The sequence below is a fragment of the Loxodonta africana genome, chromosome 24, assembly GCF_030014295.1.
Source record: "Loxodonta africana isolate mLoxAfr1 chromosome 24, mLoxAfr1.hap2, whole genome shotgun sequence".
In the NCBI taxonomy this organism is placed as follows: domain Eukaryota; kingdom Metazoa; phylum Chordata; class Mammalia; order Proboscidea; family Elephantidae; genus Loxodonta; species Loxodonta africana.
Genome location: NC_087365.1, coordinates 27,929,713 through 27,953,044, shown reverse-complemented (window position 1 = coordinate 27,953,044; position 23,332 = coordinate 27,929,713). Strand labels below are relative to the sequence as shown.

Here is a 23,332-nt window from a genome sequence, read left to right as displayed (position 1 = left end):
ACCGATCGCGACCCTGAAGGACAGAATAGAACTGCCTCAGAGTGGCTGGTGGATTCAAACTGCCGACTTTTTGGTTAGCAGCCAAACTCTTAACCACTGCACCACCAGGGCTCCAGGGAAGCCATTTACCAACTTCAAATACTGCATTAGAATTAACATGAGTGGAGGGAGATAGGAGGTAGTTCTGAGGCCTACAGCTGTCTCTTCTCAGCTCCTACTCCTGAAACCCTCAAGACAAAAACAGAACCCCAAGGCTGCGGTGGGGGGTGTGTGGCACACAATCAGAAACCCAAACCAGAATTTCCATGATGATACCTTTGGACATTTGAAAGGTACACACTTTCCAAAAACTGTGTGTGTACGAAGTAGCTGGCTTCCAAATCAGGGAGGAACCAGGGTGTATTTGTTATTTGCTCTGTTACAAATTCTTGGCTTGCAAATAAGTATTAAAACACAGCTACTTACCAATTTTTAACCAACCTGCCCTTCCCCTAGGTTTCTCTGCCAGGAACAAAATGGATGTGAAACGTGGTGTTCTTGCCACTTTCTCATCCCTCCCGTGCCTCTGTCGCCCCCCAGCACCGTCCTCCCATACACCCCCACCTTCTCCTCAGTGGATTCTAACCGTCCTCAAAGACCCATTCCAAAAGACACTTTGTGGGCGTGTCTGAAGATCATTTTTATGATGACTTTATTCACAATTATATGAAATCTCAAAATGTAGAAAAAAGAAAGTAAAAATCACCTGTAATCCCATTGTTCATGTTTGCTCAAATTGACATTATTCTCATTTGTTCAAATTTAACATTTGATAGTTTCTTATCCAATCTTTTACCTACCAGTAGTCGTTCATAAGGTTGAGCTCATACATTTTACAAGGCACGAGTACAAGTCAGAGTACTTGCAGATGCATCCTGCTTTTTTCCACGCCTGGAAACCAGCCACTTCACAAACAGTTTCCAATCAAGTATTTTTGACTAAGCATTATGAGTATTTTCCCCATGTCATTAAATAATCTTCAAAAACATTTTTTTTTTTTAATGCACCACCATATTTCATTGTGTGGTTAAACCATTAGTTATCCCTTTCCCTACTGTCACCTATTATATTTATCCCTTCTCCCTTTTTGGGGGGGGGGGGAGTTTATAAATAACACTGCAAGGAGCATTCCTATATGTAAATCTTGACCATATCTATTAATAGTCCCATAAGAGAGATTCTTAGAAATGCCATATCCCGAGTCAAAGGGAATGAACATTTTTAAGGCTCGTGAATTCTACTGCCATTGCCTTCCAGAAAGGCTTTAACTGCCAGCTGCCGTTGGGTCAATTCCAAGTCTTGGCGACCCCATGTGTGGCAGAGTGGAACTGTACTGCATAGAGTTTTCATTGGCTGGTTTTTTGGAAGTAGATGGCCAGGACTTTATTCCAAAGCACCTCTGGGTGGATGTGAGCCTCTAACCTTTAGGTTAGCAGTTGTGTGACATCGAGTAGATTCCGACTCATTGGACCCTATATGACAGAGCAGAGCTGCCTCTTTATGGGAGCAGATCGCCAGTGTGGAGCCGCTGGTGGATTCAAACCACTGACCTTTTGGTTAGCAGCCCAGCGCTTAACTACTCTGCCACCAGGGCTCCTTCCCAGAAAAGTTGTAATGACCTATAATTCCTCCAACAGTGAATTAGAATATTATTCCTTTGCACTCATATCATGGGTTTAGTATTTATTTGTTTGTTCACTCCTTACGGTCCTACCACTTTCTGCCTTGTTTTCAAACCAAATTTTTGTATCTTCTCATGTTCACTGAAGGGTGTAGCAGGGTTCCCTTTCATATGAGTACTATAGGGTGTGTCTAACCCCTTCTGACACCTATATAACGTAGAGCTCTCTCATGCGCTATACCCTATTTGGTTCCCACAGAAACCTCTTACCAAACATAGAATAAAAAGAATTTTTCCTGATTATAAAAATAATATATGTTGATTTTATTCAAACAAATCCGAAACTAAAAAAGAAGACTCATTAATAGTCTGACTACCCAAACAAAAATAATAATAACATTTTGGGCTAGATCCTTCTAGCCATTTTTTTCCCTTTATAGTCACACACATTAGATGTATGTATGTTTAAGAGTTTTAATTTTCCAAATGGGATCAAGTTATTCAGTAGATTTAAAAAATTTTTATATCTTTCTATGACAGTAAAAAAAAATTTCAAGAGACAATATAGTTTGGTGGTTTAAAAGCATGGTCTCTTGAGCGTCTCTGCCTATGTTCAAATCCCACATACATATTTAAAAAATATTTATTTATATTCCAATTATAGCAGTAATGAGAAATACTCACTACAGAAAATTAAAACATTACAGAAATAAGTAATGTTAAAAGTTAGTCCATATGTACCAAAGTTTGTCCATATATACAATGTATACACCAAACTGTTAATGGTTATCTAAGACAGTGGAATTATTGGGGACTAACTTTCTATGATTTTTTATGTGTAATTTTTAAAGCCAAATGAGTTCATCATATATATGTTATTTTTTAACTTGCTTTTCTTACTTCATGGTATATTTTAGACATTTTTCCATGTACATGCTTCATTTACCTCATTCTTTTTGATAGCTATGGAGTATTTCATTGCCTAGCCGTGCCACAATTTATCCAGCATTTTCCCCAATATTTTTGCTGTTATAAACGGTGCTCCAGTAAACACCTCTACATGTCCATCTATGCGCATGCACATGGGTCAAAAGTCTGAGAAGTGCAATTGCTGGCTCAGTGAGTATGTAAGACCTGTAAAGGCTTTTCATACTGGTTACCACATGGGCCTCCAGAAATGTCATACCAATTTAAACTCCCATCAGTAGTTTCACACACTTTTCAACAATGCATATCATCCTGTGCTTTCATCTTTGTCAGTCTGATAGATGCAAATGGTATCTCTTTGTCGGTTTAGTTTGCTTTTCATGCTAGTAAGTTTAACACTATTTTCACGTGTTCATTGGTCATTTGTAGTTCTTAGGAAAATTGCCTGCTTATTCTTTACTGGAGTGTTTGACTTCTGTGTATGTGTCTTTTTCTTACTGATTTGTAAGTCCTTTTCTATATTAATTATAGGAAATCACTATCTAGCATATATGTTATGTAAGTTTTTCCTACTTTATTGATTTTTTAAATCTTTTTTCTCTCTAACCTTCAGATTGGATAATTTCTACTGACCTATCTTCAAGTTCGTTTATTCTTTCCACTGCCATCTCTATCTTGCTACTAAGTCCATGCGTGGAATTTCTTAATTCAGATATTGGTTTCTTTTTTTTCTGTTAAACATTTTCATTTGGTTCTTTTTTATATTTTCTATTTCTCTGCTAAGAGTTACCCTCTTTTCGTTTGTTACAAGCATATTTTCTTTTACTTTATCAGGCATAGTTACGATGATAGCTCCTTTAAAGTCCTAATCTGATAATTCCAACACCTGGGTTATTTTAGGATTGGTCTCTGTTAATTGTCTTCTCCCTTGAGGATGATCTGTGTTTTCTGGCTCTTTGTATGTTGAGTAATTTTGGATTGTATCCGGAAGATTAGGCACATCTGGATTCAGTTATTTTGTTTTAGCAGCCCACTTTAGGTAGACTCAAACGGCAAACTCTGTCTCACGTGTGTGGGCAGCAGCTCAAATTTCAGTTCAATTATTTTATCTTTAGCTGGGTGGTTTGTAGTCTGCCTCACACGTACATGCTTCAAAGTTTATACTGAGTTTATTTCTGGGGTTCCCTTTATCTGACCCATTCCTTTCCAGGCTTTCTCCCTTACTCTCTAGCAACCTGGTTGACCCAGGCTCTGTTCCCTGGTTCCTGAGGTCAGAAAGGTTGGGCTGTCTGGAGTTTTCACTGCACTGCACTTTACCATAACTGTGGTCTGTCCTTAGGAAAGTTACCAAAAGTGCAACTCATCCCATGCTAGCCACTACCTCCAAGTTTTAACTCCCCTCCAAAATCTTCCTGCTTTGCTCACTCTCCAGACTCCTCAGGTAGTTGTTTTTGTTTTTTGTTTTCAGAATTTATGGTTGTTATCTGCAGAAAGGTCCTCCTGTTAAGAGCTTACTTGTCCATACCAGGAGCTAAACTCTAGTTTATTAATTATTAATATTTTTGGTATATGTAAATTTAATATTTTTACCTAGTCAAATTTATCAGTCTTTTCTTTTGTGGCTTCAGAAGTTGGTACTCTGCGTATAACTGTCTTTTTCACTTAACAAATATTAGAAATTTTTTTCAAGTTGGTTAGAGCTTGGGTTTGTGTTGGACTTATGTTTTCTTCAAGCTGGACCAAAAACTGTCAAAGCTGGTGTTAATGTAGCTGCAGTGAAAGCAGAGAGGAGAAAAGAGAGCAGAATCAAGGGATGGAATGAATAAGACTGGCTAATTGGCTGTTCCTGGTGAGGGAGGGGGAGAAGAGACTAAGACTGTAGTTGGGAGACAAGGGGAATAGCGATGCCATTGATGAAGGACATTTTAGGACTGCGATATATAATTCTTCAATCCAGACCCTGATCCAGAGTCTTTCTGAGATAGTCTCAGCCAGACCTACCACTCCTGCTGCAGTCCACTTCCAGCCCACACCAGATGCAGAAATGAACCCCAGCAGGATGCAAAAGAGAGAGCTGGGTGTGTTTGCCCCCCAGGTAGCTGTATCAAACTGAGATTAATCTGTTCTCAGAAAGGCAGGAAACTGTGGTAGTCAAGGGCCTAGGCTTTGGAGTTAAAAATTTTCACCTGGAGTTAAAAATTAACTCTCCCATTATTAGCTACTTCACCTCTCTGAACCGCAGCTTCCTCTTTAATCCCTCTTCAAACAGGGATTAAAAATAGTACCCATCTCACAGTGCTATGAGGATTTCTGTGCGGAGATGCTCGCTAAGGCTTAGCGTAGTAGCTGGCTCAGTTGAGTGTCAGGCCACCACACTATCAGGTCAGAGATGTGTTGCTTGCCACTCGCCTGCTGTGTGGCTTCGGACAAGCTTTGCAGTCTGTGGTTCTATCTTCAGGAATTTCCATGTCTGGAATGAAGCCTGGTTTACCCGGACGGACGTGGGTCCCTCATACAGTGGATGGCAGGTGTTGGATGCAACTCCCCAGGAAAGGAGCCAAGGTAATCCCTCTGCTGGCTGCTGACTGCTGACTGCGCCCTTCCCTGTGTTTGCACTAAGTCCTGAGCCTCTCTGGGTTATTTAGTCCCCACCCGCCTCCGGAATGCACATGGGATCAAAACAAAAATATTTTAGAAAGATTTCCCCTCCTAATTTTGTTTGGCTCAGGCTGCTATTTAAATGAGTGCCTTCCCTGTGCCCGCACTGGCTGCTGGGGCTGCTGCTGTGGAGGAGGAGGTCGCCCTGGTACATGCCAGGCAACAAGGGAAGAACCTTACCCTGCCAACAGTGATTTTCCTGAATCATCACTAGTGGCCTATCCCCCTCAGCGCAGAGTCCTCCAAATTCCTCTGCTCAGCTCGAGACTTTCTGTGATCATGCCCCCCGCCTCCACCTCTCTCACTTTTACGGCTGTTCCCCTGCCAAGCCTGGCTCTCCTTCCAGCAGGCTGGCCCATCCCTGCCCCTGGCTTGTGCTCACAGGCTTTCTGCTCCCACCCCCAGCCTCTCTGGACACCTTTCCTCTTCCCTCCTCTGATTTTTAGACCCCGTATTGTCTGTTACATTCATTTTGAGTTGTTTCTTTCAAGCTTTAAGAAAAAAAAAATGATGATAAAAGTTATCTGTGAACATGGTTTTAAAAAATATTCAGTCTTAAAAAGACTTACAATGAAAATTGAGCCACACCCGAGCCCCCAACCCCTAGCCCATCAACCAGAAGCAAAGCATGTTACTAGATTTTTTAGGGGAGTGTAACTTTTCAGATATTTCCTAGGCCACTGGTTTTTAAACTTTTACTTTAAACCCATTCGTAGTTACAAAATCAAGTTAGCGGGTTATGACCATCATTTTAAGAAATGAAACAAGATGGAATGGAATGGAAAATAAAAAATTTTTTAAAGGAAAAGGAAAAAAAAAATCAGGAAGCATTGTACATAGTAAGGATAAGTATTGTTCTGTGAAATTTTTATTTCAGTATTCAATATCAAATATGTGTCCCAAAATCAAAATGTATTTCTTCTGGGGGTCATGGTAAAAAAAAAAAAAAAAAAGGAAAGTCAGGCATATAAAAGTGTGTGTTTTTTATTTGTTTTGTAAACATAGATGGGATCATACTCTTCTGTCTATTCTGCACCTTGCTTCCCCCCCTCCCCCAAGCTGAGCACTTCACCAATGAAACTATATGTATCTGAGCTGCTACCCTGAGAGCGAGGGAGGGAGGGTAATGGCCAGAGCATGGGGAGCAAACAGGAGCAATGCAGGGTGGCTGTTCTGGGAAGTCTTCCAGGAGGGGATGGGCGATGAGCCTTCTGAGGTAAAATGATTTGGAGAGAAAAGAAAGAGTAGCGGGACAGCAAGGCAGCATGACCTTCTTCTTTAGGAAGCAGATGGAGGGCAGCCAGTCAGCATGGATTATGCACTCATGGAATTCAGGATTGGGCCAGTCTTATGCAGAGCTGGTTCAGCCAGGTTGCTATTGCAGAACGACAATAACCCCAGACGGTTGGTGCCCAGCGCCAAAGGGATGGGGTGGACAGTCAGATTTGGGGTGGTGTCGTTGTGGAAGGCTCTTGGGAAGAACAGGCCTGGGGTGGGCTATTGACAATGGGCCAAGCCTTGACATCAACTTCTGCATCCTACCTACCAGGGGTGTTCCAGTGTGGCCCTGCCTCAGTTATCGGTATCCGAGAGGGTGAAGTGGACCAGGACTTTGACATGCCCTTCGTCTTTGCGGAGGTGAACGCCGACCGCAACACCTGGATCTATGACAGTACCACCAACACTCAGATGAAGAGTTCCTCTGAGTCGAGCTCCGTGGGCAAGTACATCAGCACCAAGGCTGTGGGCACCAACTCCCGCATGGACGTCACGGAGAAGTACAAGTACCCCGACGGTAGGAGGGTCAGCTGTCCCACCCAGGGCTTGCGGGTAGGAAGGAGCTCGGGCCTCCTCCTACTCCTCCCTCATTCTCAGCCAGTTCTGCCTGAGTGGTAGGATTACTCTCAGCGTGTAACACCCAACTCCCCAGACTGTTTTCCGTGGGGACAGAACCAATAGGGGCAGACACCTGCTGGTAGCAGTTTGCTTCAGGGCACAGGTCCCATTGCCTGCTGGATCCCATTCCAAACTGCACAGTTGGTGTGACCGCACTCTGACGGAGCCTCAAAGAGAGAAGCCTTGCCCCACAGAAGGCTCCCAAGGACTTTCTGGGAGAGTTTTCTAAGCCAACCGCTCCCTTAGCCTCTGAGAAACTCAGGCAAGAAAGAAAACCAACCAACCAAACAAAAAAAACAAACCTGTTGTCGTCAAGCTGATTCCCACTATGGCAATCCTGTGTGTTACAGAATAGAACTGCTCCATTGGGTTTTCTTGGTTGTAATCTTTACAGAATCTTCCGTGGCACCACTGGGTGGGTTTGAACCACCAATCTTTAGGTCAGTAGTTGAGCACAAACCATTTGCACTGCATAGGAACCTCGGGCAGAAACACCACCTGAAAAAAGAAATGGGCAAGGAAACTCAAAAACTTGGCCTTTGCTGTACCTCGGAGGTATCCCCAAAAGCCAGATAAGGTGTGACTACATCACGAGGTGATTGCCCAATTCCCCGGGGCCTTCAGCATCACCTGAGTGCTGGTCCTACTCAAGGAGCCCCCTGGAAGACTGGTGCTCACAAGCCACCCTTACCCAAGTGGCACTTGCTGCTCCATTTCAGAAGTGGCCATCAGAGCCAGCACATATCTCTATGAGGATTCTCAGTGGTGACAAAAGTTCTGCAATTTAGGGCAAAGTTTATTTTTAGAAATAGCCAATAATTTACAGCTCTGTCTAGTGGGCTGCAGCCATTCCTTGTTGGGCAATCTCACTTTTTCTAAAATGCTTTGAAATAGTTCAGTTGATCCTCACCATCACTTCTGAGGGGTTAGGAAAACCACTCCCGTTAAGGTGCTACAGCAAGCCCTAAGGCGCTGCTGGCTCCTAGCCTTGTCCGGCTGTATTTTATTGAAGACGAAAGCTGGGCACAGGAGATGCGTCTGGCTCCCAGTCCAGTTGGGTGGCCCCTCCGGGTCATGAGTGGTGTTTTCATGGACACTTTGAGGCATGATTCTGGTTAATGAGATTGATGGCCTCAGTTTGGCTCGCACTCTGGCTCTGCAGGCGATCCCCAGGATTTGATGTCAGAAGGACCTTCTGTGAGTCAATAAACATGTACTGAGTGCATCTCTGTGCTGGGCCTGCAGGCTGCAGCAGGGAGCACTGCTAACGGCACCTCTGCCCTTGAGGAGCTCGTAGTCCTGGGGAGCCAGGGAGACAAATGTAGGACAAGTATTTTCAACAAGGATGATGATGTAGAAACAGGTGTAGGGCTCCAGGGAACAAATAACCTGGGGCAGGGGGTGAACTTGTCCTACCATTTACAATTGGGTGACCTCAAGCAGGTTTCTTACTCTGATCCCTGCTGTCCTCACCTGTAAAATGAGATTAGCAATGCCTGTCTGGAGTCAGATTTAAACGAATAAATGCACCCAGAGATACCTTGGAAGTACTGAAAAATCAGCCATTGAAAGCACTATGGAGTACAGTTCTACTCTGACGCACATAGGGTCACTGAGAGTCGGAATTGACTCAAGGACAACTCATCTGGTCAATGTACACAAAGTGCCAAGTACTGTGTCTAGCACAGAGTAAAGACTTAATAAGTAGTAGTAACTTTTATCGGTTTGAATAGGTACAGCCTCATTGGAATAATGCGCTCCCAAGGTTACTGTCTTGAAGCGCACTGCTTACAGGCCACGCCTTGGTCCTGCGTCCTGATGGCTGCCTTTGAGCAGTGGCGGCTGTAGCCAGGCTGAGGGATCCTGCAGGACTCCTAACACTGCTCCAGCCCCTGCAGGACATCAGGACTGATTACCCTGCCTGCTGTTGCCCAGCTGTGCTTACCCAATGATACCAACTTGTCTCTGAGGGCCCAAGGGAGGAAAAGCTCATAAAACAGTTGCTAAGTACTTGGAAAATAGCAACACCAGAGAGACAAAACAGAAGGAGGAAATGTAGTGTTGAGTAAGCCCAGCAGGTGACCTACATAGTTATCTAGGCTCTGAGCCTCATTGTGCAAACACACCTGCTTCAAGGTCCTGGGCATGAAAGGCTCAGATCCTGCACAGCCACCAGCTCTGGGTGTGGAAGGGAATGGGAAGGCACCAGAAGGAACCTAGTCCACTGGGAGCGATCAGCACGGGTAATCTGCCTGCCTCCTTTTCAGTAGGGTGTTGTGGGAGGAGCCTTAGACCTGGAGTCCAGACACCTGGGGACTGGCCCCTGTCTGCCTCTAATTCCCAGAGTGGCCTGGATATGTCGTTTCTCCTCGTAGGGCCTTAACTCTATCTTGATGGACTTGGACGAGTTGACATCCAAGGTCTCTGCTGATGTTACATGTAACTTATGGGAAAGGACTAGCTAAGTTGTAAAGTGCTTGTAATAAGTCAGCTGGTGCCTTATTAACTGGGGGAAAGGTGGGGGGCATGAGTGTGGTCTGCAGGTATAAAATGGTCATTCTCCTTTGTGTGCCTCTGCCCTTGTTCCTAGAAAGTTGGCCCTTTTTCCTTTGTCTTGGGTCTGTCTTCAGGTCAAGGCAGGGGCCACGTGTGAACTGCTAACTCAGCCCTGGCTGATGCCTTAACTCAGTTACTCAGCAATGAGTGCCACAGAAACAGTGAGCTCCAGGGCACAATCCAGGCCCTTTCCGTGGGCTGTTCATGCCACCACGTTCACTGAACCCATCACCCCAGTCAGAGTCAGAAAACCTGTCCTTTAAGTCAGGCCTTGTGTGAAACCTGAAATTTCTAATAATTTACAGCAATCATAACTTGGGAACCATACCAGCCCTGGGAAGTTCTCGTCGACTGACACAGGCAGAAAGGCCACTCCTAACTCTCACAGCGTTTTTAGGAACAAGTCAGAATAACACAGTCAAATGGAGTTAATGGTTTTTTTAAAAAAAATGAGATCAGTTCTAAAATTGTAACCTTGTTTTTTGCCCAGGAACCCATTCTAACCTTTTTTCAGCTCTAATTTTATTTAAAAATTATGTTTGTCCGAGTCTCTCAGATGATCCTTTGCCAAAGAAACAAGGAAATCTAACCTAATTAACATAATAAGCAAATTATTAGGTCCCATAGTGATTTTATGCCGGTCCTGACCAAGCTTTCCCTCCAGCTTCTTGGAAATTTAGAGCTGATTGGAAGACATGCAGACCAGCTGGTTAAAGAGGACACACCGTGTCCTCAGGAGGTGAGACGCTGGCTTGGAGCAGCACTGTTGGTACAGCAGTAGAACTAGTGCTGGTCCCAGCTGCCTTTCTGGCCAGGGCTCTGTCCCCTCTCCAGGTGCCACCACACTGTCTCTGAGATGCTACTCTCCTTTTCCTCCATGCAGGTTCCGCTCAGGAAAGACAAGTGTTCCAAAAGGCTCTGGAGAAACTTAGACCCAACCTATTGTTCAGGGCAACATCTGCAGAGAGCTCGGAAAGAGACGTTCAGAAGCCCAGTATCTCTGGGAAGTTCAAGGTCACTGGTCTTCTGGTAGTGGGCCAGGAAGTCAACCTGGCCCTGAATTTGAAAAACCTGGCAAGTGGTAGGAAGACGATGACGGTGAACATGACAGCCTGGACCATTGTCTACAATGGCACGCTAGTACATGAGGTGTGGAAGGACTCCTTCACCATTTCTCTGGACCCCGGAGAAGGTAACTAACTCATCCTGTAGTTTGTTGGGGCATCATGCTCCCCAACAATACAAGAATATTTGATATTCTCTCGGGCTGGAGCATTCCCACTGAGCCCCAGGCGAGTCAGCAGTGACCTCTGTGGGTAAGCCTCGGTTTTTGATGCTTTGGAAGGTGCTATCACCATGAACAGCACAATTCAGGCAGTTGCCAACCACACCCTGGGGGAGAAAGGAGAGAGGCTTTGGCGGGTAATGACCACAGCAGCATATTCCTTACATGCTACTTCACACAGTTTGTGGTGTGCTTCCTCATATGCTATCTCATTTGACCTCCTAAAAAAGTCAGATTTCAGTATCCCCATCTTACCCCTTGCTGTCGAGTTGCTTCCTACTCATGATAACCCCATGGATTATAGAGTAGAACTGCTCCATAGGGTTTTCTTTACTGAAGCAATTCACCAGGCCTTTCTTCCGCAGAGCTGCTGGGTGGTTTCGAACTGCCAACCTTTAGGTTAGCAGCCAATTGCAAACCACTGTCTTACAGAGACAGAAACTGAGGCTTAGAGAGATGAAATAACTTGCTTAAGAGGTTAAGTGTCATGGACACTAAGTGGCAATGCTGGGGTCTTTGTTCACCCTTTGGTGACTCTGGTGTCCTGATGCCAGTACCACCCCCTTTTTTGATATTGTATTGCTGCCATCCTTCTTACAGACCACCTGCCACCTGACACCTCAGCCCCCGCAACCAGCTTCTTTTCAGGTCTGACCCTGGAAGGGTTGCAATATCCCATAGGCTCTTGAACCTGTGGCCCACTTTCCCCCAAAGCTGCCAGTGAGTGGCTGGAGCTCCTTGATTCCCGACCACAGTGACAGGCTTTTGGAGGTCTGAGAATTTGAGAGGAACAGTGACATCTTGCTCCTGGGTAGCACAGATGGGATGGAAACAAGGTGGAGCAGAGAGAGCTATAGAAGGATTAGGATGCAGGTGTGCCCACACTGGCAAAACCCTTAAGCTGTTATGAAAAGTTTGGACTCACAAAGCAGATTAACAAGGGTGGGGTAGGTATTTGCTTCACATAAGGAACTAATGAAAACTGATTAATTATACAGCCCATCTTGAAAGGATTCTGTCTGCCAAGAAACCGAGATGTGTTCCACCTTTCGGAGGCGGTATCCCCTAGCAATCTGTCCTCTGGAAGGATTCCAGCAAAAATCTTGATACTAGAAGTGACTGCCTGGCTGTTATTTACCTCTAAAGCCCAAAAGAAGAGCTAGTTTTGTAGGCCAAGAATGATTCCTGAGAAGGAAATGGTCAAGAAACCATATCTTTGTGCAAGAGGCAGCAGAGTGAATGGGGAGGGGCCAGGAGGCAGGCAAGGCTGTTCTGGAGTATTCGAGGTGTGACCCTGGCTTGGTCCCCTTCTCTTTCAGAGCCTGTGTCCACTGCCCAAGAGGGTGGGACCAGCTGACCTAAGGCCTGTTGTCCACATTTTGGACAGTTTGACAAATTCCCTGAGGGGGAAAAGCAGGGGCCATTTCCTCCTCACAGTCTCAGTAACAGAGCTTATGGGCGCCTCCAGAAGATGTACGACAGCATGAGGGAGAGGAGGTGGTAACACGTGTGAGAGGAACTCATTAACGTGCAACATGATCATCAACACGGGTCTAAGCACCTCAGGCCACCCGAGGAGGGAGAGGCCCCTGGGGCCTGCATGTCAGAAGAGGGGCCCTTGAAGCTTGGGAATGGGCCAAGTAAATGGAGAGAAGCCGGGAACGGCATTTCCATCCAAGGGAGCCAAGGTAGACACGTGGCAGTGAAAATCTACCTGTTTCATCTATGAATGGCTGAGAAGGGCTGAGGCTTCTCCTCAGGAGAGGTGAGCTGGGCTCAGGTGATGCAGGGCCAGGTGCAGGGGGTCTGAATCTTATTCCAGAGGTGGCGAGGAGCCATGGAAGGTTTTTGAGCAGTGATGTGATTTTGAAAAAAAAAAAAAAAAGTCTTATGAAGCCATGTCTGGCTGGCGTGTGGACCATTTGGAAGTAGGAGAAACCGAGGTGGGGAGGTGGTTTGCATGCTGTTGCAGTGGAATTAGAGGTTATTAGATGACCTGGGAGGATCCTAAGCGTTTAGTCAATACCGTGGCTTCCCTTCACTGTTATTGCCGTTGTTGTCATCATTATTATTACTGTCATTAGGCAACCAGTCAACATTCATATTCTTCCCCTGCCCCTTAGAAGGAAACGCCCTCTGACATTTTCTAGGAGGGAGAAGAAGCCGCAGAAGCTTCCACCCCTGCAGACCTATCCTCCTGGGAATCTGCCCATCCAAACGAAGTCCTGGTCTCTCCCAGTCCTGCCTGGAGCCTGCACAGGAGAGAGGGCTGTTCCCTTAGAGTCTGGTCCAGGAAAGGCTCAGCCAAGCCCTGCCTTATAGGGACTCCTGGCCAGCTCCCACTGCCTGGCCCCCATCAGCCTCTGCAGAAGGTTTCAGGACCAGCCCACCCCCTCTCTCATGCCTCTCCCTTCACTTCTCCTTCCAGAAACGCAGCACCCCGTAAAGATCTCATACGCTCAGTACGAGAAGTACCTGAAAGCTGACAACATGATCCGCATCACAGCCGTGTGCCAGGTCCCCAGCGAGGGTGATGTGGTGGTAGCACGGGATATCATCCTGGACAACCCTTCCCTGACTCTTGAGGTGAGGCCCCACAGTGGGGCAGGGGCAGTGAAGAGGTGCCTCCCCGCCAGTCCGTCAGTGAGTGCCACCAGCCCTCTGTGAGCCTCAACCCCCATACTGGGAGAGGCAGACCCAGGTGCAACTCAAGTCCTGCCTCTGCCAACTGGACCATCCAAGGGCTCTTGCCGTGTTTGGTGCTCTCAGCCCTGGCTGGCAAGATGAACTGGCAGCTTCTTCTAGACATACTGGGGAGACCACCTGAAGGGGGCTGGATGGTCCCTCTACAGCACATCCCCACCTCTGTCTGGGACTAAGTGCCTACTGTGTCAGACCCTGTGCCAGGCTCCAGAGTCACAGAGAGGCACCAGTGTGGGTCCTGGAGCAGATGTGTCCTCCCATGGCCCCCAGCCTAACCCCTTGGACACACATATGTCACAGGTCAGGAATGGGCATGGCTCACAAGCACTGCTCTACTCTCTAGACCCTGAAGTGACAGACCCTAGACTCTTAGGAGCCTTGGCTCACTCTCCTGTGCCATGCCATTTCACACATGAGAAAATCAAGGCCCTGAAAGAAGGGACAAGCCAGTTACTATCAGGGCCAGGGCTGGGACTCCCAGCCCAGTGCTCTTTCGAAGGCATCCTGGCATGTCAGAAGTCAGCAGAAGCACCCTTAGAATACATCACAGTCTGGGTGAGAGTGAGGATGCCAGAGTGAGGCAGCACGACTCTGAGGGGCCAGGGGCTTGGCAGGGACAGGCAGGAGGCCAGTGGCTTCCTTTGGGATGCCACAGAGAACCTCATGGGCCAGGCTCCTTCCTGTCTGCGACCTGTCCAGTCACACTGCCACCAGCTCTCCAAGCCCAGATTCTCAGAAGAGCCGGATAATTGCGGCTGCCCTGGCCCCACCCCTTTCTAAGCTGCACCCTCGCCGCAGGGGTTCCTGACCTCAGACAGGGGGCATGGGAACCAAGGAGGCCCACCAGGCACACAGCCCCAGGCACCTCCTCTGGTGGGGTTCCTGGGTCTCCCCCACAGCTAGCCCACGATGGAGTACTCCACCATCCTGACTGGTTTGGGCTGTGCTGCAGAATGGGGGGCAGCCCCACCTATGAACTAGGGAGCCAGAGATTGGACAGCCATTTGGAGGGCAGCAAAGAGAGACAGTAGTTCAGGCCTGGAGCGATGTAGCCAAATAGACCTGTCTCAACTCACAGCCCCACCCTTTACCAGCAGTGACACTGAGTAAGTCCCTGACTTGCTCCAGCTCTGTCATAGGGATAATAAAACTGGTAGACTGTAAAGTGCTGACACAGGACTAGGCAGATAGCACAATAGGTGTTTTGAAGAGGAGGACAATTATGCTCAAGATTATTATGGGAGTCTTAAAGGGATTTACAGCATCCACTCACAGGTGGTAGTACTCCCCTCCTCTTTTGGGGGGTGCGGTGAAGAGCTACTTTTTACAAGCTACGCTTGGCAATTCACTGACCAAAAATGTTTTGGAAGCCGTTGCTGTGAGATACCCTCTCTCTGCTAAAATGTGAGGATAGCACTGAAAGCGTGCATAGCCCAGACTAGACAAGGAAAGAGAGAACTTGTCTCCTTCTGGGATTCAGGAGAGAGAACGATTCAGGAAAAATCTAGGAGAGGAGGGACATCTGAGGAAGGCTTTGTAGGATAAATAGGAGTTTTATAATAGGACTGCTTATATCTAGGCAAGAACTTGTACGGGTGGTGCTTTCGAAGCAGTTAGCTTGGGAGGCACTAAACAAAGGTTTAATTTTCACAAAGTCTTTCCTCTTTGAGAGCTACATGCAGGGCCTGTCTAGAAACCACGCAAGAATCAGGCTCCTGACGCTGCAGTGACGCCAGTGGTATTCTGTCTGCTCACCTCCCTTATCTACTAATCTCAGCTTAGAAAGGGGAAAAATTTGCCACACTCTTCCATGTTGCAACCAGAGGAGTCTTTAAAAAAAAAAAAAGGCCTGGTCCTGTCACTTGTTATTTAAAACCGATCTATGATTTTCCATGGCTCTCATCTGCAATTCTTAGGGGCTCTTACCTGTGGTTCTAGATAGCTGTCATCTCTTCTGCTCAGGACTTCACATGCCTCACTTTTGAGTTCCTTTAAGTTCCTGTCAGAGAGTCAGCATATGCTGTTCCCTCTGCCTGGAGCTGTCTTTCCATTTCCCACCTAGCTAACATTTCCTACTTACCCTTTTTATCAAATGCCATTTCCTCAGGGACAAATTTCCTGACCCTCAAATTAGGTCTCCAGTTATACACCCTCTGAGCCTCCTGGCCTCCTCCTTCATGGCATTTCTCCAAATTGAAATTATGGCTTTATTTATGCAGTTACTTAAAGCCCTTCCACCCCAGACTGTAAACCCTGCGAGAACAGGGGCCACTCTTTTGTGGGCTTATCACTGCCCCCAGCTCCATGTCTGGCATTTAGCAGTTACCCATTCAGTATGGTAAAATAAAAACAGCCACTCCACAGGGCAGGACTGGAACAGTCACCTGTCTCTGTACTTGCATTTTTCCAGCCTAGGAGAGAGACGTTTTCACTGTTAACCCGATCGTCCCTGCCTATAAATCCTCTCTCACGTCACAAGATATTTCTGAGAAACGTGCCCCATCTCTGTAGACACAATGGACTGCTGAGTGCCAACTCCAATTCCTGAGGCTAGGAAATGATGCCACGTAACTGCTGATGTTCCTTACCAAAGCATTCTGCACTAAAGTAACCAGTGTTTACATGAAATGAGGGTTTGTTTGTTTGTTTTCCCATTATATACTCTTAATCAGTACCCTCAAACCTTCTTGGAGATTTACTTTTTTTTAATTCAAGATTTTTGCTTTGCATCATTTGGATTTCAATATGAAGTCTATCCTTAAAGATACCATAATACCTTTAAAAGGAAATCAGAATACACAAAGGCTAGACATGTGCCATTAAAAACCTTCTCATTTAATCTTTTCAAAAGACAGCTAATCCTTCCTCTTTCAGGCATCTTTGTGTGAATTTCCTCCAAACCGATTCTCTCCTCTTTAAACCTTCAGAGAAGCAAGATATCCTTGTCTTGAGTGAATGAATCAAGGCGTAGCTCTCTCAGAGCAGGGGACATGTTGCTAAACTCTGAAGATGAGCTGCCTGGAAAGATCACAGTTTGAGGCATGTCCCATAATCCCATCAGCACCGACTGGCAATTAGCACTGAGGCTGTTGGACGTGGAATCAGACCAAAAACTCTGAACATTGTTCCACAGGGTGGTATCCTTCAAACTGACCCATGAACCGCTGGTGCTCAGACAGAGTTTTCAGGCAGCCCTTAGCTCCTTTGGATGCATTTACAGCTTTGGGTCAATAGACAGGGTGATAAACATCAATAAAAAAAGAAAACTGACCTCATGGAAATCTCAAAAAAAAAAAAAAAATTGGCACAGTTTGTGTAGCTTTGTTATATCCTAATAATAAAATTGTGCTTCACTTTTTGGACTGATTATATCATATGCTTATGTGAGTTCCATGTTAGCAATTATAGATTATTATCTTTAAAACTTTTTAATTAGTCACAAATTACTGGTAGGTATTGCAGCGCCTAGTGAAAAGAGCAAAGGCTTTGAAGCCAGCTGGGCCTTGCCATTTACTAGTGTGTGAACCTGGCCAAGTTACCAAATCAGTCTGAACTGCAGGTGTATCCCTGTGAAATGGTTGCTGTGAAGATTAGTGACAAGAAAAATAAAAACCAAACTAACCCAGAACAGCCACCTCCAGTGATTCTCAAAAGAACTACATCAGCCATGCAATTTTAATTTCTATTTCCAAAGCCTTCTCTTCTCGTCCTTGATCTCATTGGGTTCCTTTTAGTCCAGAGAGGAAGGCAGGATGGGGATAATTATCCCTGTTTGCCAGATGAGAAAGTTAAGGCCCAGAGAGATGACAGGTCTGCCCAGAGTCACAACCAGTCCTTGGCAGAGCACAACAGCTTCCATGTTTTAGAGTGAATAGTCCAGGGCGCTTTTATGACCCAAAATCCAGGCTTCACCGTCTGTGGCCCCTGATCAAGGCTAGTACATTGTGGAGCCCTGTTCAGGCCACACATGGCACACTGGGCACCTCAGGGCTCCAGTTTAGGAGGACACCAGTAGGCTGGGGTGTGATAAGAGAGAGTGGCCTCATGGGGGGGACCTAGCCCCATGTCCTGTACAGAAGGAGGACACCAAGCCTGCTAAGTCAGGGTCTGAGCAGTTTCAAGGGCCTGTGGTCACCACCTTCAATACCTGTAGGGCCTCCCAGGGAGGGAGATTGGAGGCTATAGGAAGAAGCAGACCAATGAGTTGGAGGCCCAAGAGAAGTAACAGCAAGTAAATTCAGTGTAAGAAATGCCCTGACACTCAGTAGCCCACTGCAGGGCTGGGCCGTCGTTGGAAGCAGGGGTTCCCTTCGGCCCCTCCCTGGCAGCTCCTGCAGACTGGTCAGCAGGGGCAAGAGGCCGGTGTCCTGACTCTCAGCCCCTCTTCTCCACAGGCGCTGGGTGAGGCACGGGTGCAGAAGCCTGTGAACGTGCAGATGCTGTTCTCCAACCCCCTGGACGAACCCGTGAAGAACTGTGTGCTGATGGTGGAGGGGAGCGGCCTGCTGCGGGGCAACCTCAAAATCGAGTGAGTCCAGGCCTGAGCTGCCAGGAGGGGACAGGAGGTGGGCAGAGGTGCCTCCGGGAGCCCCCAGGCCAGGCAGACTGAGCTGCTTCTAGTCTCAGGTTCTTTGCCCTTCTGGGGCCTTGGACCTCGAGCATCTGGTGGAAACAGAAGATGCACATTGGCACACACATTCGCCTTTGGTTTGGGGCTCACAAACTTGAACTCACGGAAATTCAGGTCATCAGAGCTAGGAGCTGGTCCTCAAGGCCACAGGGCTGGAGGAGCACAATGACTCAGGAAGGCAGCCGAAGGGAGGAAGAGCGATGACCTTGTCTAGGACCCACCAGAGTAGGACTCGAGGCCCCAGAAGGCCCGTCCAGCCCAAGGTCTGTGTGGTTATTGTTGTTGTTGCTGGCTGTTGTCAAGCTAGCCTCGGACTCACGGTGACCCCATACACAATGAAATGCTGTCCAGTCCTTTGCTGTCCCCATGATGGGTTGCAGATTGGCCTACTGTGATCCACAGGATTTTCAGTAGTTGATTTTCAGAAGTAGATTGCCAGGCCTTTCTTCCTAGTCTGAGTATCTACTACAAACACTGACTTATGTCCTTCCCCCCAGCGTGCCAAACCTGCGCCCCAAGGAGCGGTCCCATGTCCGTTTTGAGATCCTGCCCACCCGGAGTGGCACCAAGCAGCTGCTCGCTGACTTCTCCTGCAACAGGTTCCCTGCAATCAAGTCCATATTGCCCATCGACGTGGCTGAGTGAAGGGATGGCAGCCCCCATATGAACTTGGGTATCACGGAGTGGGGGGCTCGCCTGTGGAGTCAGTTCCTGGCCCACGCTGCAAGGCTGCCTGGACTTGGACCTCCTGCCTCCAGCCCACATCACCCTCCTCCCACACGCCCCATAGGGCAGGTCCACTTGGCACATCGCTCAGTCACTTTTGCACGTTTCTGGCCACTTCACCTGTGGCTGCCTGCTCCGTGAGCCCCAAGCCCAGCTTCTCCCTCACGCCCATCGATGCTGCAGGATGGAGAGGCCCTAACCCAGGGCTGTCTGAGTAGATACAAGAGAAGACAGTCCAGGCTGTTTGCTGACCCTCAGCCTGCAGCTGGGACTTCCCTGTTCCTCTCTGGCCACCATGATGGGAGGGCATAGCCAGTCATCACCATGGCATTCACATCCTTATACTCAAATAAATATTAAAGAGTGAGAGATCACACATACAACCACTCCTTGATTCTTGTTTTACCCAAGGTGGTAGAGTGGGAGAGAGACTAGCATGTGTGGCTCTGGAGGAGGGAAACGTGTGGGAGGCCTGTACTCCGTGTTCCAATATCCAAAGGGAGTGGGCTTGTTCTGTGTGTCTCCAGGTGCAAAAATAAGGAGACAAACTGCAAGTCAATTTAGGAAATTTTTCTAATGTGCTATCCAATAACAGGCTAGGGTGCCTTGGGCGGGGAGTCCTTAGGTGGCACAAAGGGTTAACACACATGGCTGCTAACCAAAGGGTTGGAGGTTTGAGGCCTGGTGATCTACTGAAAAATCAGCCACTGAAAACCCTATGGAGCACAGTTCTACACTGACACACATGGGGTCAACTTGAGTCAGGGTCAACTCAACAACTCAACTGGTTTTGCCTCAGGAGGGCACTCCTTGGCATCGTAGGGCCTATGCATTGTCTTTTAGGGTCCTTCCTGAGATGGCAGAGTGAAAAGGGGTTCCAGAGTCCCTAGTGGACCCCTTTCTGGAGCAAGCTGTGCAGTGGTGACCCAGCCTCATGTGTGGGGGCTCCTCCTCCTTGTGCAGGCTCGTCCCCTGGCCGCCCAGGAGGGACTGTGTGTCCAGCCCACCCCCAGCACTGCTGACTGAACCCCAGCCTCCTGTGCTCCAAACACGCTCTACTGAGTCCTCATTCCTGGCCCTTTAACATAATCCCCAGCAGATCCCATAGTTTTCCTGTCATTGCACTGACTGATCCCATTTGGCAATTAGAGCTCACTGTCTCATGAAAACCTCAGCCTCACAACCAGCTTGAAGATGTCCTGACTCTCAGCCCCTGACCCAGGCTTGTAAAAGGAGCACATCCCATTCCTTGTCTTCCTTCCCCTCACCTCCTGTGGCTTGATCCTTCAGAGTTGGAGAGGGAGAGGGGGTTAGAAGGAAAGGGACAAGGGCTCCATCACCGTGTCCTATATTACCTGGCTTCTGATGTCCTCTGTGTGGCTGGCGTTCCAGTGCAGGCTTTCTGCACTGGGTGGTCCTTGATGTGGCAACATGCCCCTCAGCTACTGCCCCACTACCACAAGTTCCTTGCAATCAAGGCCATGCTGTCCATGGACATAAAAACTTGGGTAACATGAAGAAGGGAGGGCTTGCTCCCTAGTAAGGTAGTATGTCCTACTACTTCCAGCTGCCCTGGAAGGAGGGGTACTTGAATGAAGGCAGTAGCCCAGTTCCCTTTCATGGGGTCAATGAGCCCATGAAGCTCACATCCGCTTGTCCCACTGAACAGAGGGTGGGCAGTCTGCCCCCTGCTATCCCCTTCTTCCTCTGCCATCTCAAGCTGCTCCAGCCCTGGCCTCCAACCTCCAGAACTCCCTGCAGTAGCCAGCACTGGAATCTGTGTCCACATATGCCCCAACATCAAGCTCTCCCAAGGACTGTCACCAGGCCCCAACTCTGGTGGCTGAATGCACTGGGTCTCCAAGTGACAGCTGGCACAGCAGGCCTCCAGCTGCCAAGTGGGAGACTCATCTCTCCTTCTTGCAAACTTTGCCACTCTCTCCAAGTAGAGTCTTGAGGCCTGGCCCCTAGACTTGGCTTGGGAAGAAGGGTTTCATTCCTCCTCAGAGACCCTGCCCCAGTGGTTTGATTTTTGGTTCTTCTCCAACTCATGACGACCCCATGTGTGTCAGAGTAGAACTGTGCTGCATAAGGTTTTCAATGGCCGTGATATGTTGGAAGTAGATCACCAGGCCTTTCTTCCAAGGTACTTACTGGGTAGACTCAAACCTCTAACATTTTGGTTGATAGCTAAGCACTTAACTGTTTGAATCACAAGTGGGCCTCAAATGAGGAGGGTCAGGGTGAAATAGACAGGCTTCTGCTCTGGTTTCCAATAGAAAGAAGAAATCCAGAGGCTTTCATTTCTTCTGATTCATGTGAGGCCTGCCCCAGACATTCATTCCCTCAGGCACCAGCCTCATCAGCAAGTGTTTCCTGGTACCTTCTTTGTGCCAGGCTGTGTGCTGGGCGCCAGGTCTAGAGAGATTAAAAGCCAACAACAACACAGTCCCTGCCTTTGGGTTTCCACCTCAAGGGAGACTACAAAGGTGTGACATTAAAAATCTATGGAGAAGATGGCTGACTAGGTAGAAGCTACCTCGGATCCCTCTTGCAACAAAGACTCAGAAAAACAAGTTAATCGATCACATACATGACAATCTATGAACCCTGACCATCAAACACAGATCTAAAGAGTTGACCTGAGTGACAGGTGAGCGAAAAGCTGCGTCCTGAAGCAGCAACTGCCTCTGGAGCCAGCGTCCGGCACCACAACCTTGAGCCCTCGCAGTTCCCTAGTGCTGAGTGGAGGGGCGGGCTGATTGCAGCTTGCTGAGGCAGGGCAGGCACGGGACACAGCCCTAACCCCTAGCCCTTCGGGGTAACTTCCGTAGAGACTCAGCCAGTCCAAGCGGGCTGCACACTGACGGAGCTAAGGAGAGAACGAGCAACCATGGGGAAGCTGCGACTGTTTTCGGAGCCTGGAGCCTGGAGCCAGCGTGCCAGTCAGAAAACCTTGGCGCCGGGCCTTGGACTGGGCACAGAGGAGATGAGCACGGCTTCCTGAGACAGCGCAAACATGGGACGCACCCTTAGCCCCCTGAAGAGACCTCGGGGGGACCCAGCTAGTGCGTGCAGGCACCGCAGGGATGCGGCTGACAGGAGAAGTCACCAGGAGGCAGTGACTGGTTTTGGAGCCTGGAGTGCGGTGTCCCAGCTGGGGAACTTTGGCTCTGGGCTTTGGACTGGGAGTGGAGGAGATGACCACAGCTTCTGAAACAGCACAAGCACAGGACGCGGGCCTGACCCTCGGGGGCAATCTTGACCCAGCCAAAGCACACAGGCTACACACCCCTTGGGAATCTCAGATAAAATAATCATCACCAAACAAGATAAGTAACGTTGTCTGTATTCCTGGGTGCTACTCTCTCCTATTTGTCTGATCCCTCCCCTCCCCTTCCCAGGCGGCTTCATTGACATTGGAATTTCCTGAGCCAGAAAGTGAAGTGCTCTGGGGTTTTTCTTTTTTTTTTTTCGGTCTTTTCCTAACCCATTCTCCTGGCCTGAGAGAAGCAGCTACAAAAAACCCAGAGACCAAAAATCCTTCCCTAACTGGCCTAAAAATACAGAACCAGCTCCAGCCAAGCATATGAGAGCCACAGTCTTGGGCTTTCATCCCTACAGGGAACAAGGTGGCTATTATAATGCAAAGGCAATTCTGATAGGGATCTGACTGTAATTGTTTTAGCGGATTTCTGGAAAGACAAGTTTCCCAGGTCTGATATCTCTGTGTATTCAACAGAGCCCTCACTGACCCACAATGGGGAACTGGGGGCTGAAGCTCCCCCCAGAACAACTAGCCTCCTGCCTTAGGGGTCTAAGGATGGTGACACCTAGCAATCTGTAGAGGTAATTGCACTGGGTGCCTAAGGTACAGCTGCAGAACCCACCCACCAAAGTGCTTTAGGAAAAGAGACACACCTATCTCACTGGCACTTGGGGGAAGCCTGTCTGCATCCTGCCCCCCGCCCCGGAGTGTGACCCCCTGCTGCTACTAGAATGTGGTGCACACAACTATCACCACTACTCCTCTAGGTGGATAGGTGACAGTCTGCACCACACACTTGATGACCCAAAATCAGATTCTACTCAAGAATAGTGAACGGGCTCTTAGGCTTATTTATCTGGTAACAGCCCAAACCAGCTGGTAATGGGACATAAGTGATTCAAGGGCTACAATAATCAAGAAAGCGCAATCTAGTAGCCCATCTACATATATTGAAAGAAAACAAAACAAGATAAGACTCAGTGAGCAAATAAAAAATAAATCACTACAATATCTTATAGATGG

The 23,332-nt window shown here is 47.9% G+C and overlaps 1 protein-coding gene across 1 annotated transcript in view; it reads left to right on the top strand.

Annotated features, from left to right (window-relative positions):
- Positions 1 to 19,010, top strand: part of TGM3 (transglutaminase 3) — a 31,660-nt gene extending 12,650 nt beyond the window's left edge. Inside the window, exons 7-12 of the mRNA XM_003411621.3 lie at positions 5,046 to 5,149; positions 6,795 to 7,040; positions 10,581 to 10,889; positions 13,411 to 13,568; positions 18,080 to 18,213; positions 18,813 to 19,010. Coding sequence (XP_003411669.2) covers positions 5,046 to 5,149; positions 6,795 to 7,040; positions 10,581 to 10,889; positions 13,411 to 13,568; positions 18,080 to 18,213; positions 18,813 to 18,960 — 1,099 coding nt within the window. The 3' untranslated portion in view covers positions 18,961 to 19,010. The remainder of the gene's footprint in view (positions 1 to 5,045; positions 5,150 to 6,794; positions 7,041 to 10,580; positions 10,890 to 13,410; positions 13,569 to 18,079; positions 18,214 to 18,812) is intronic.
- The last annotated feature ends 4,322 nt before the right edge of the window (positions 19,011 to 23,332 follow it).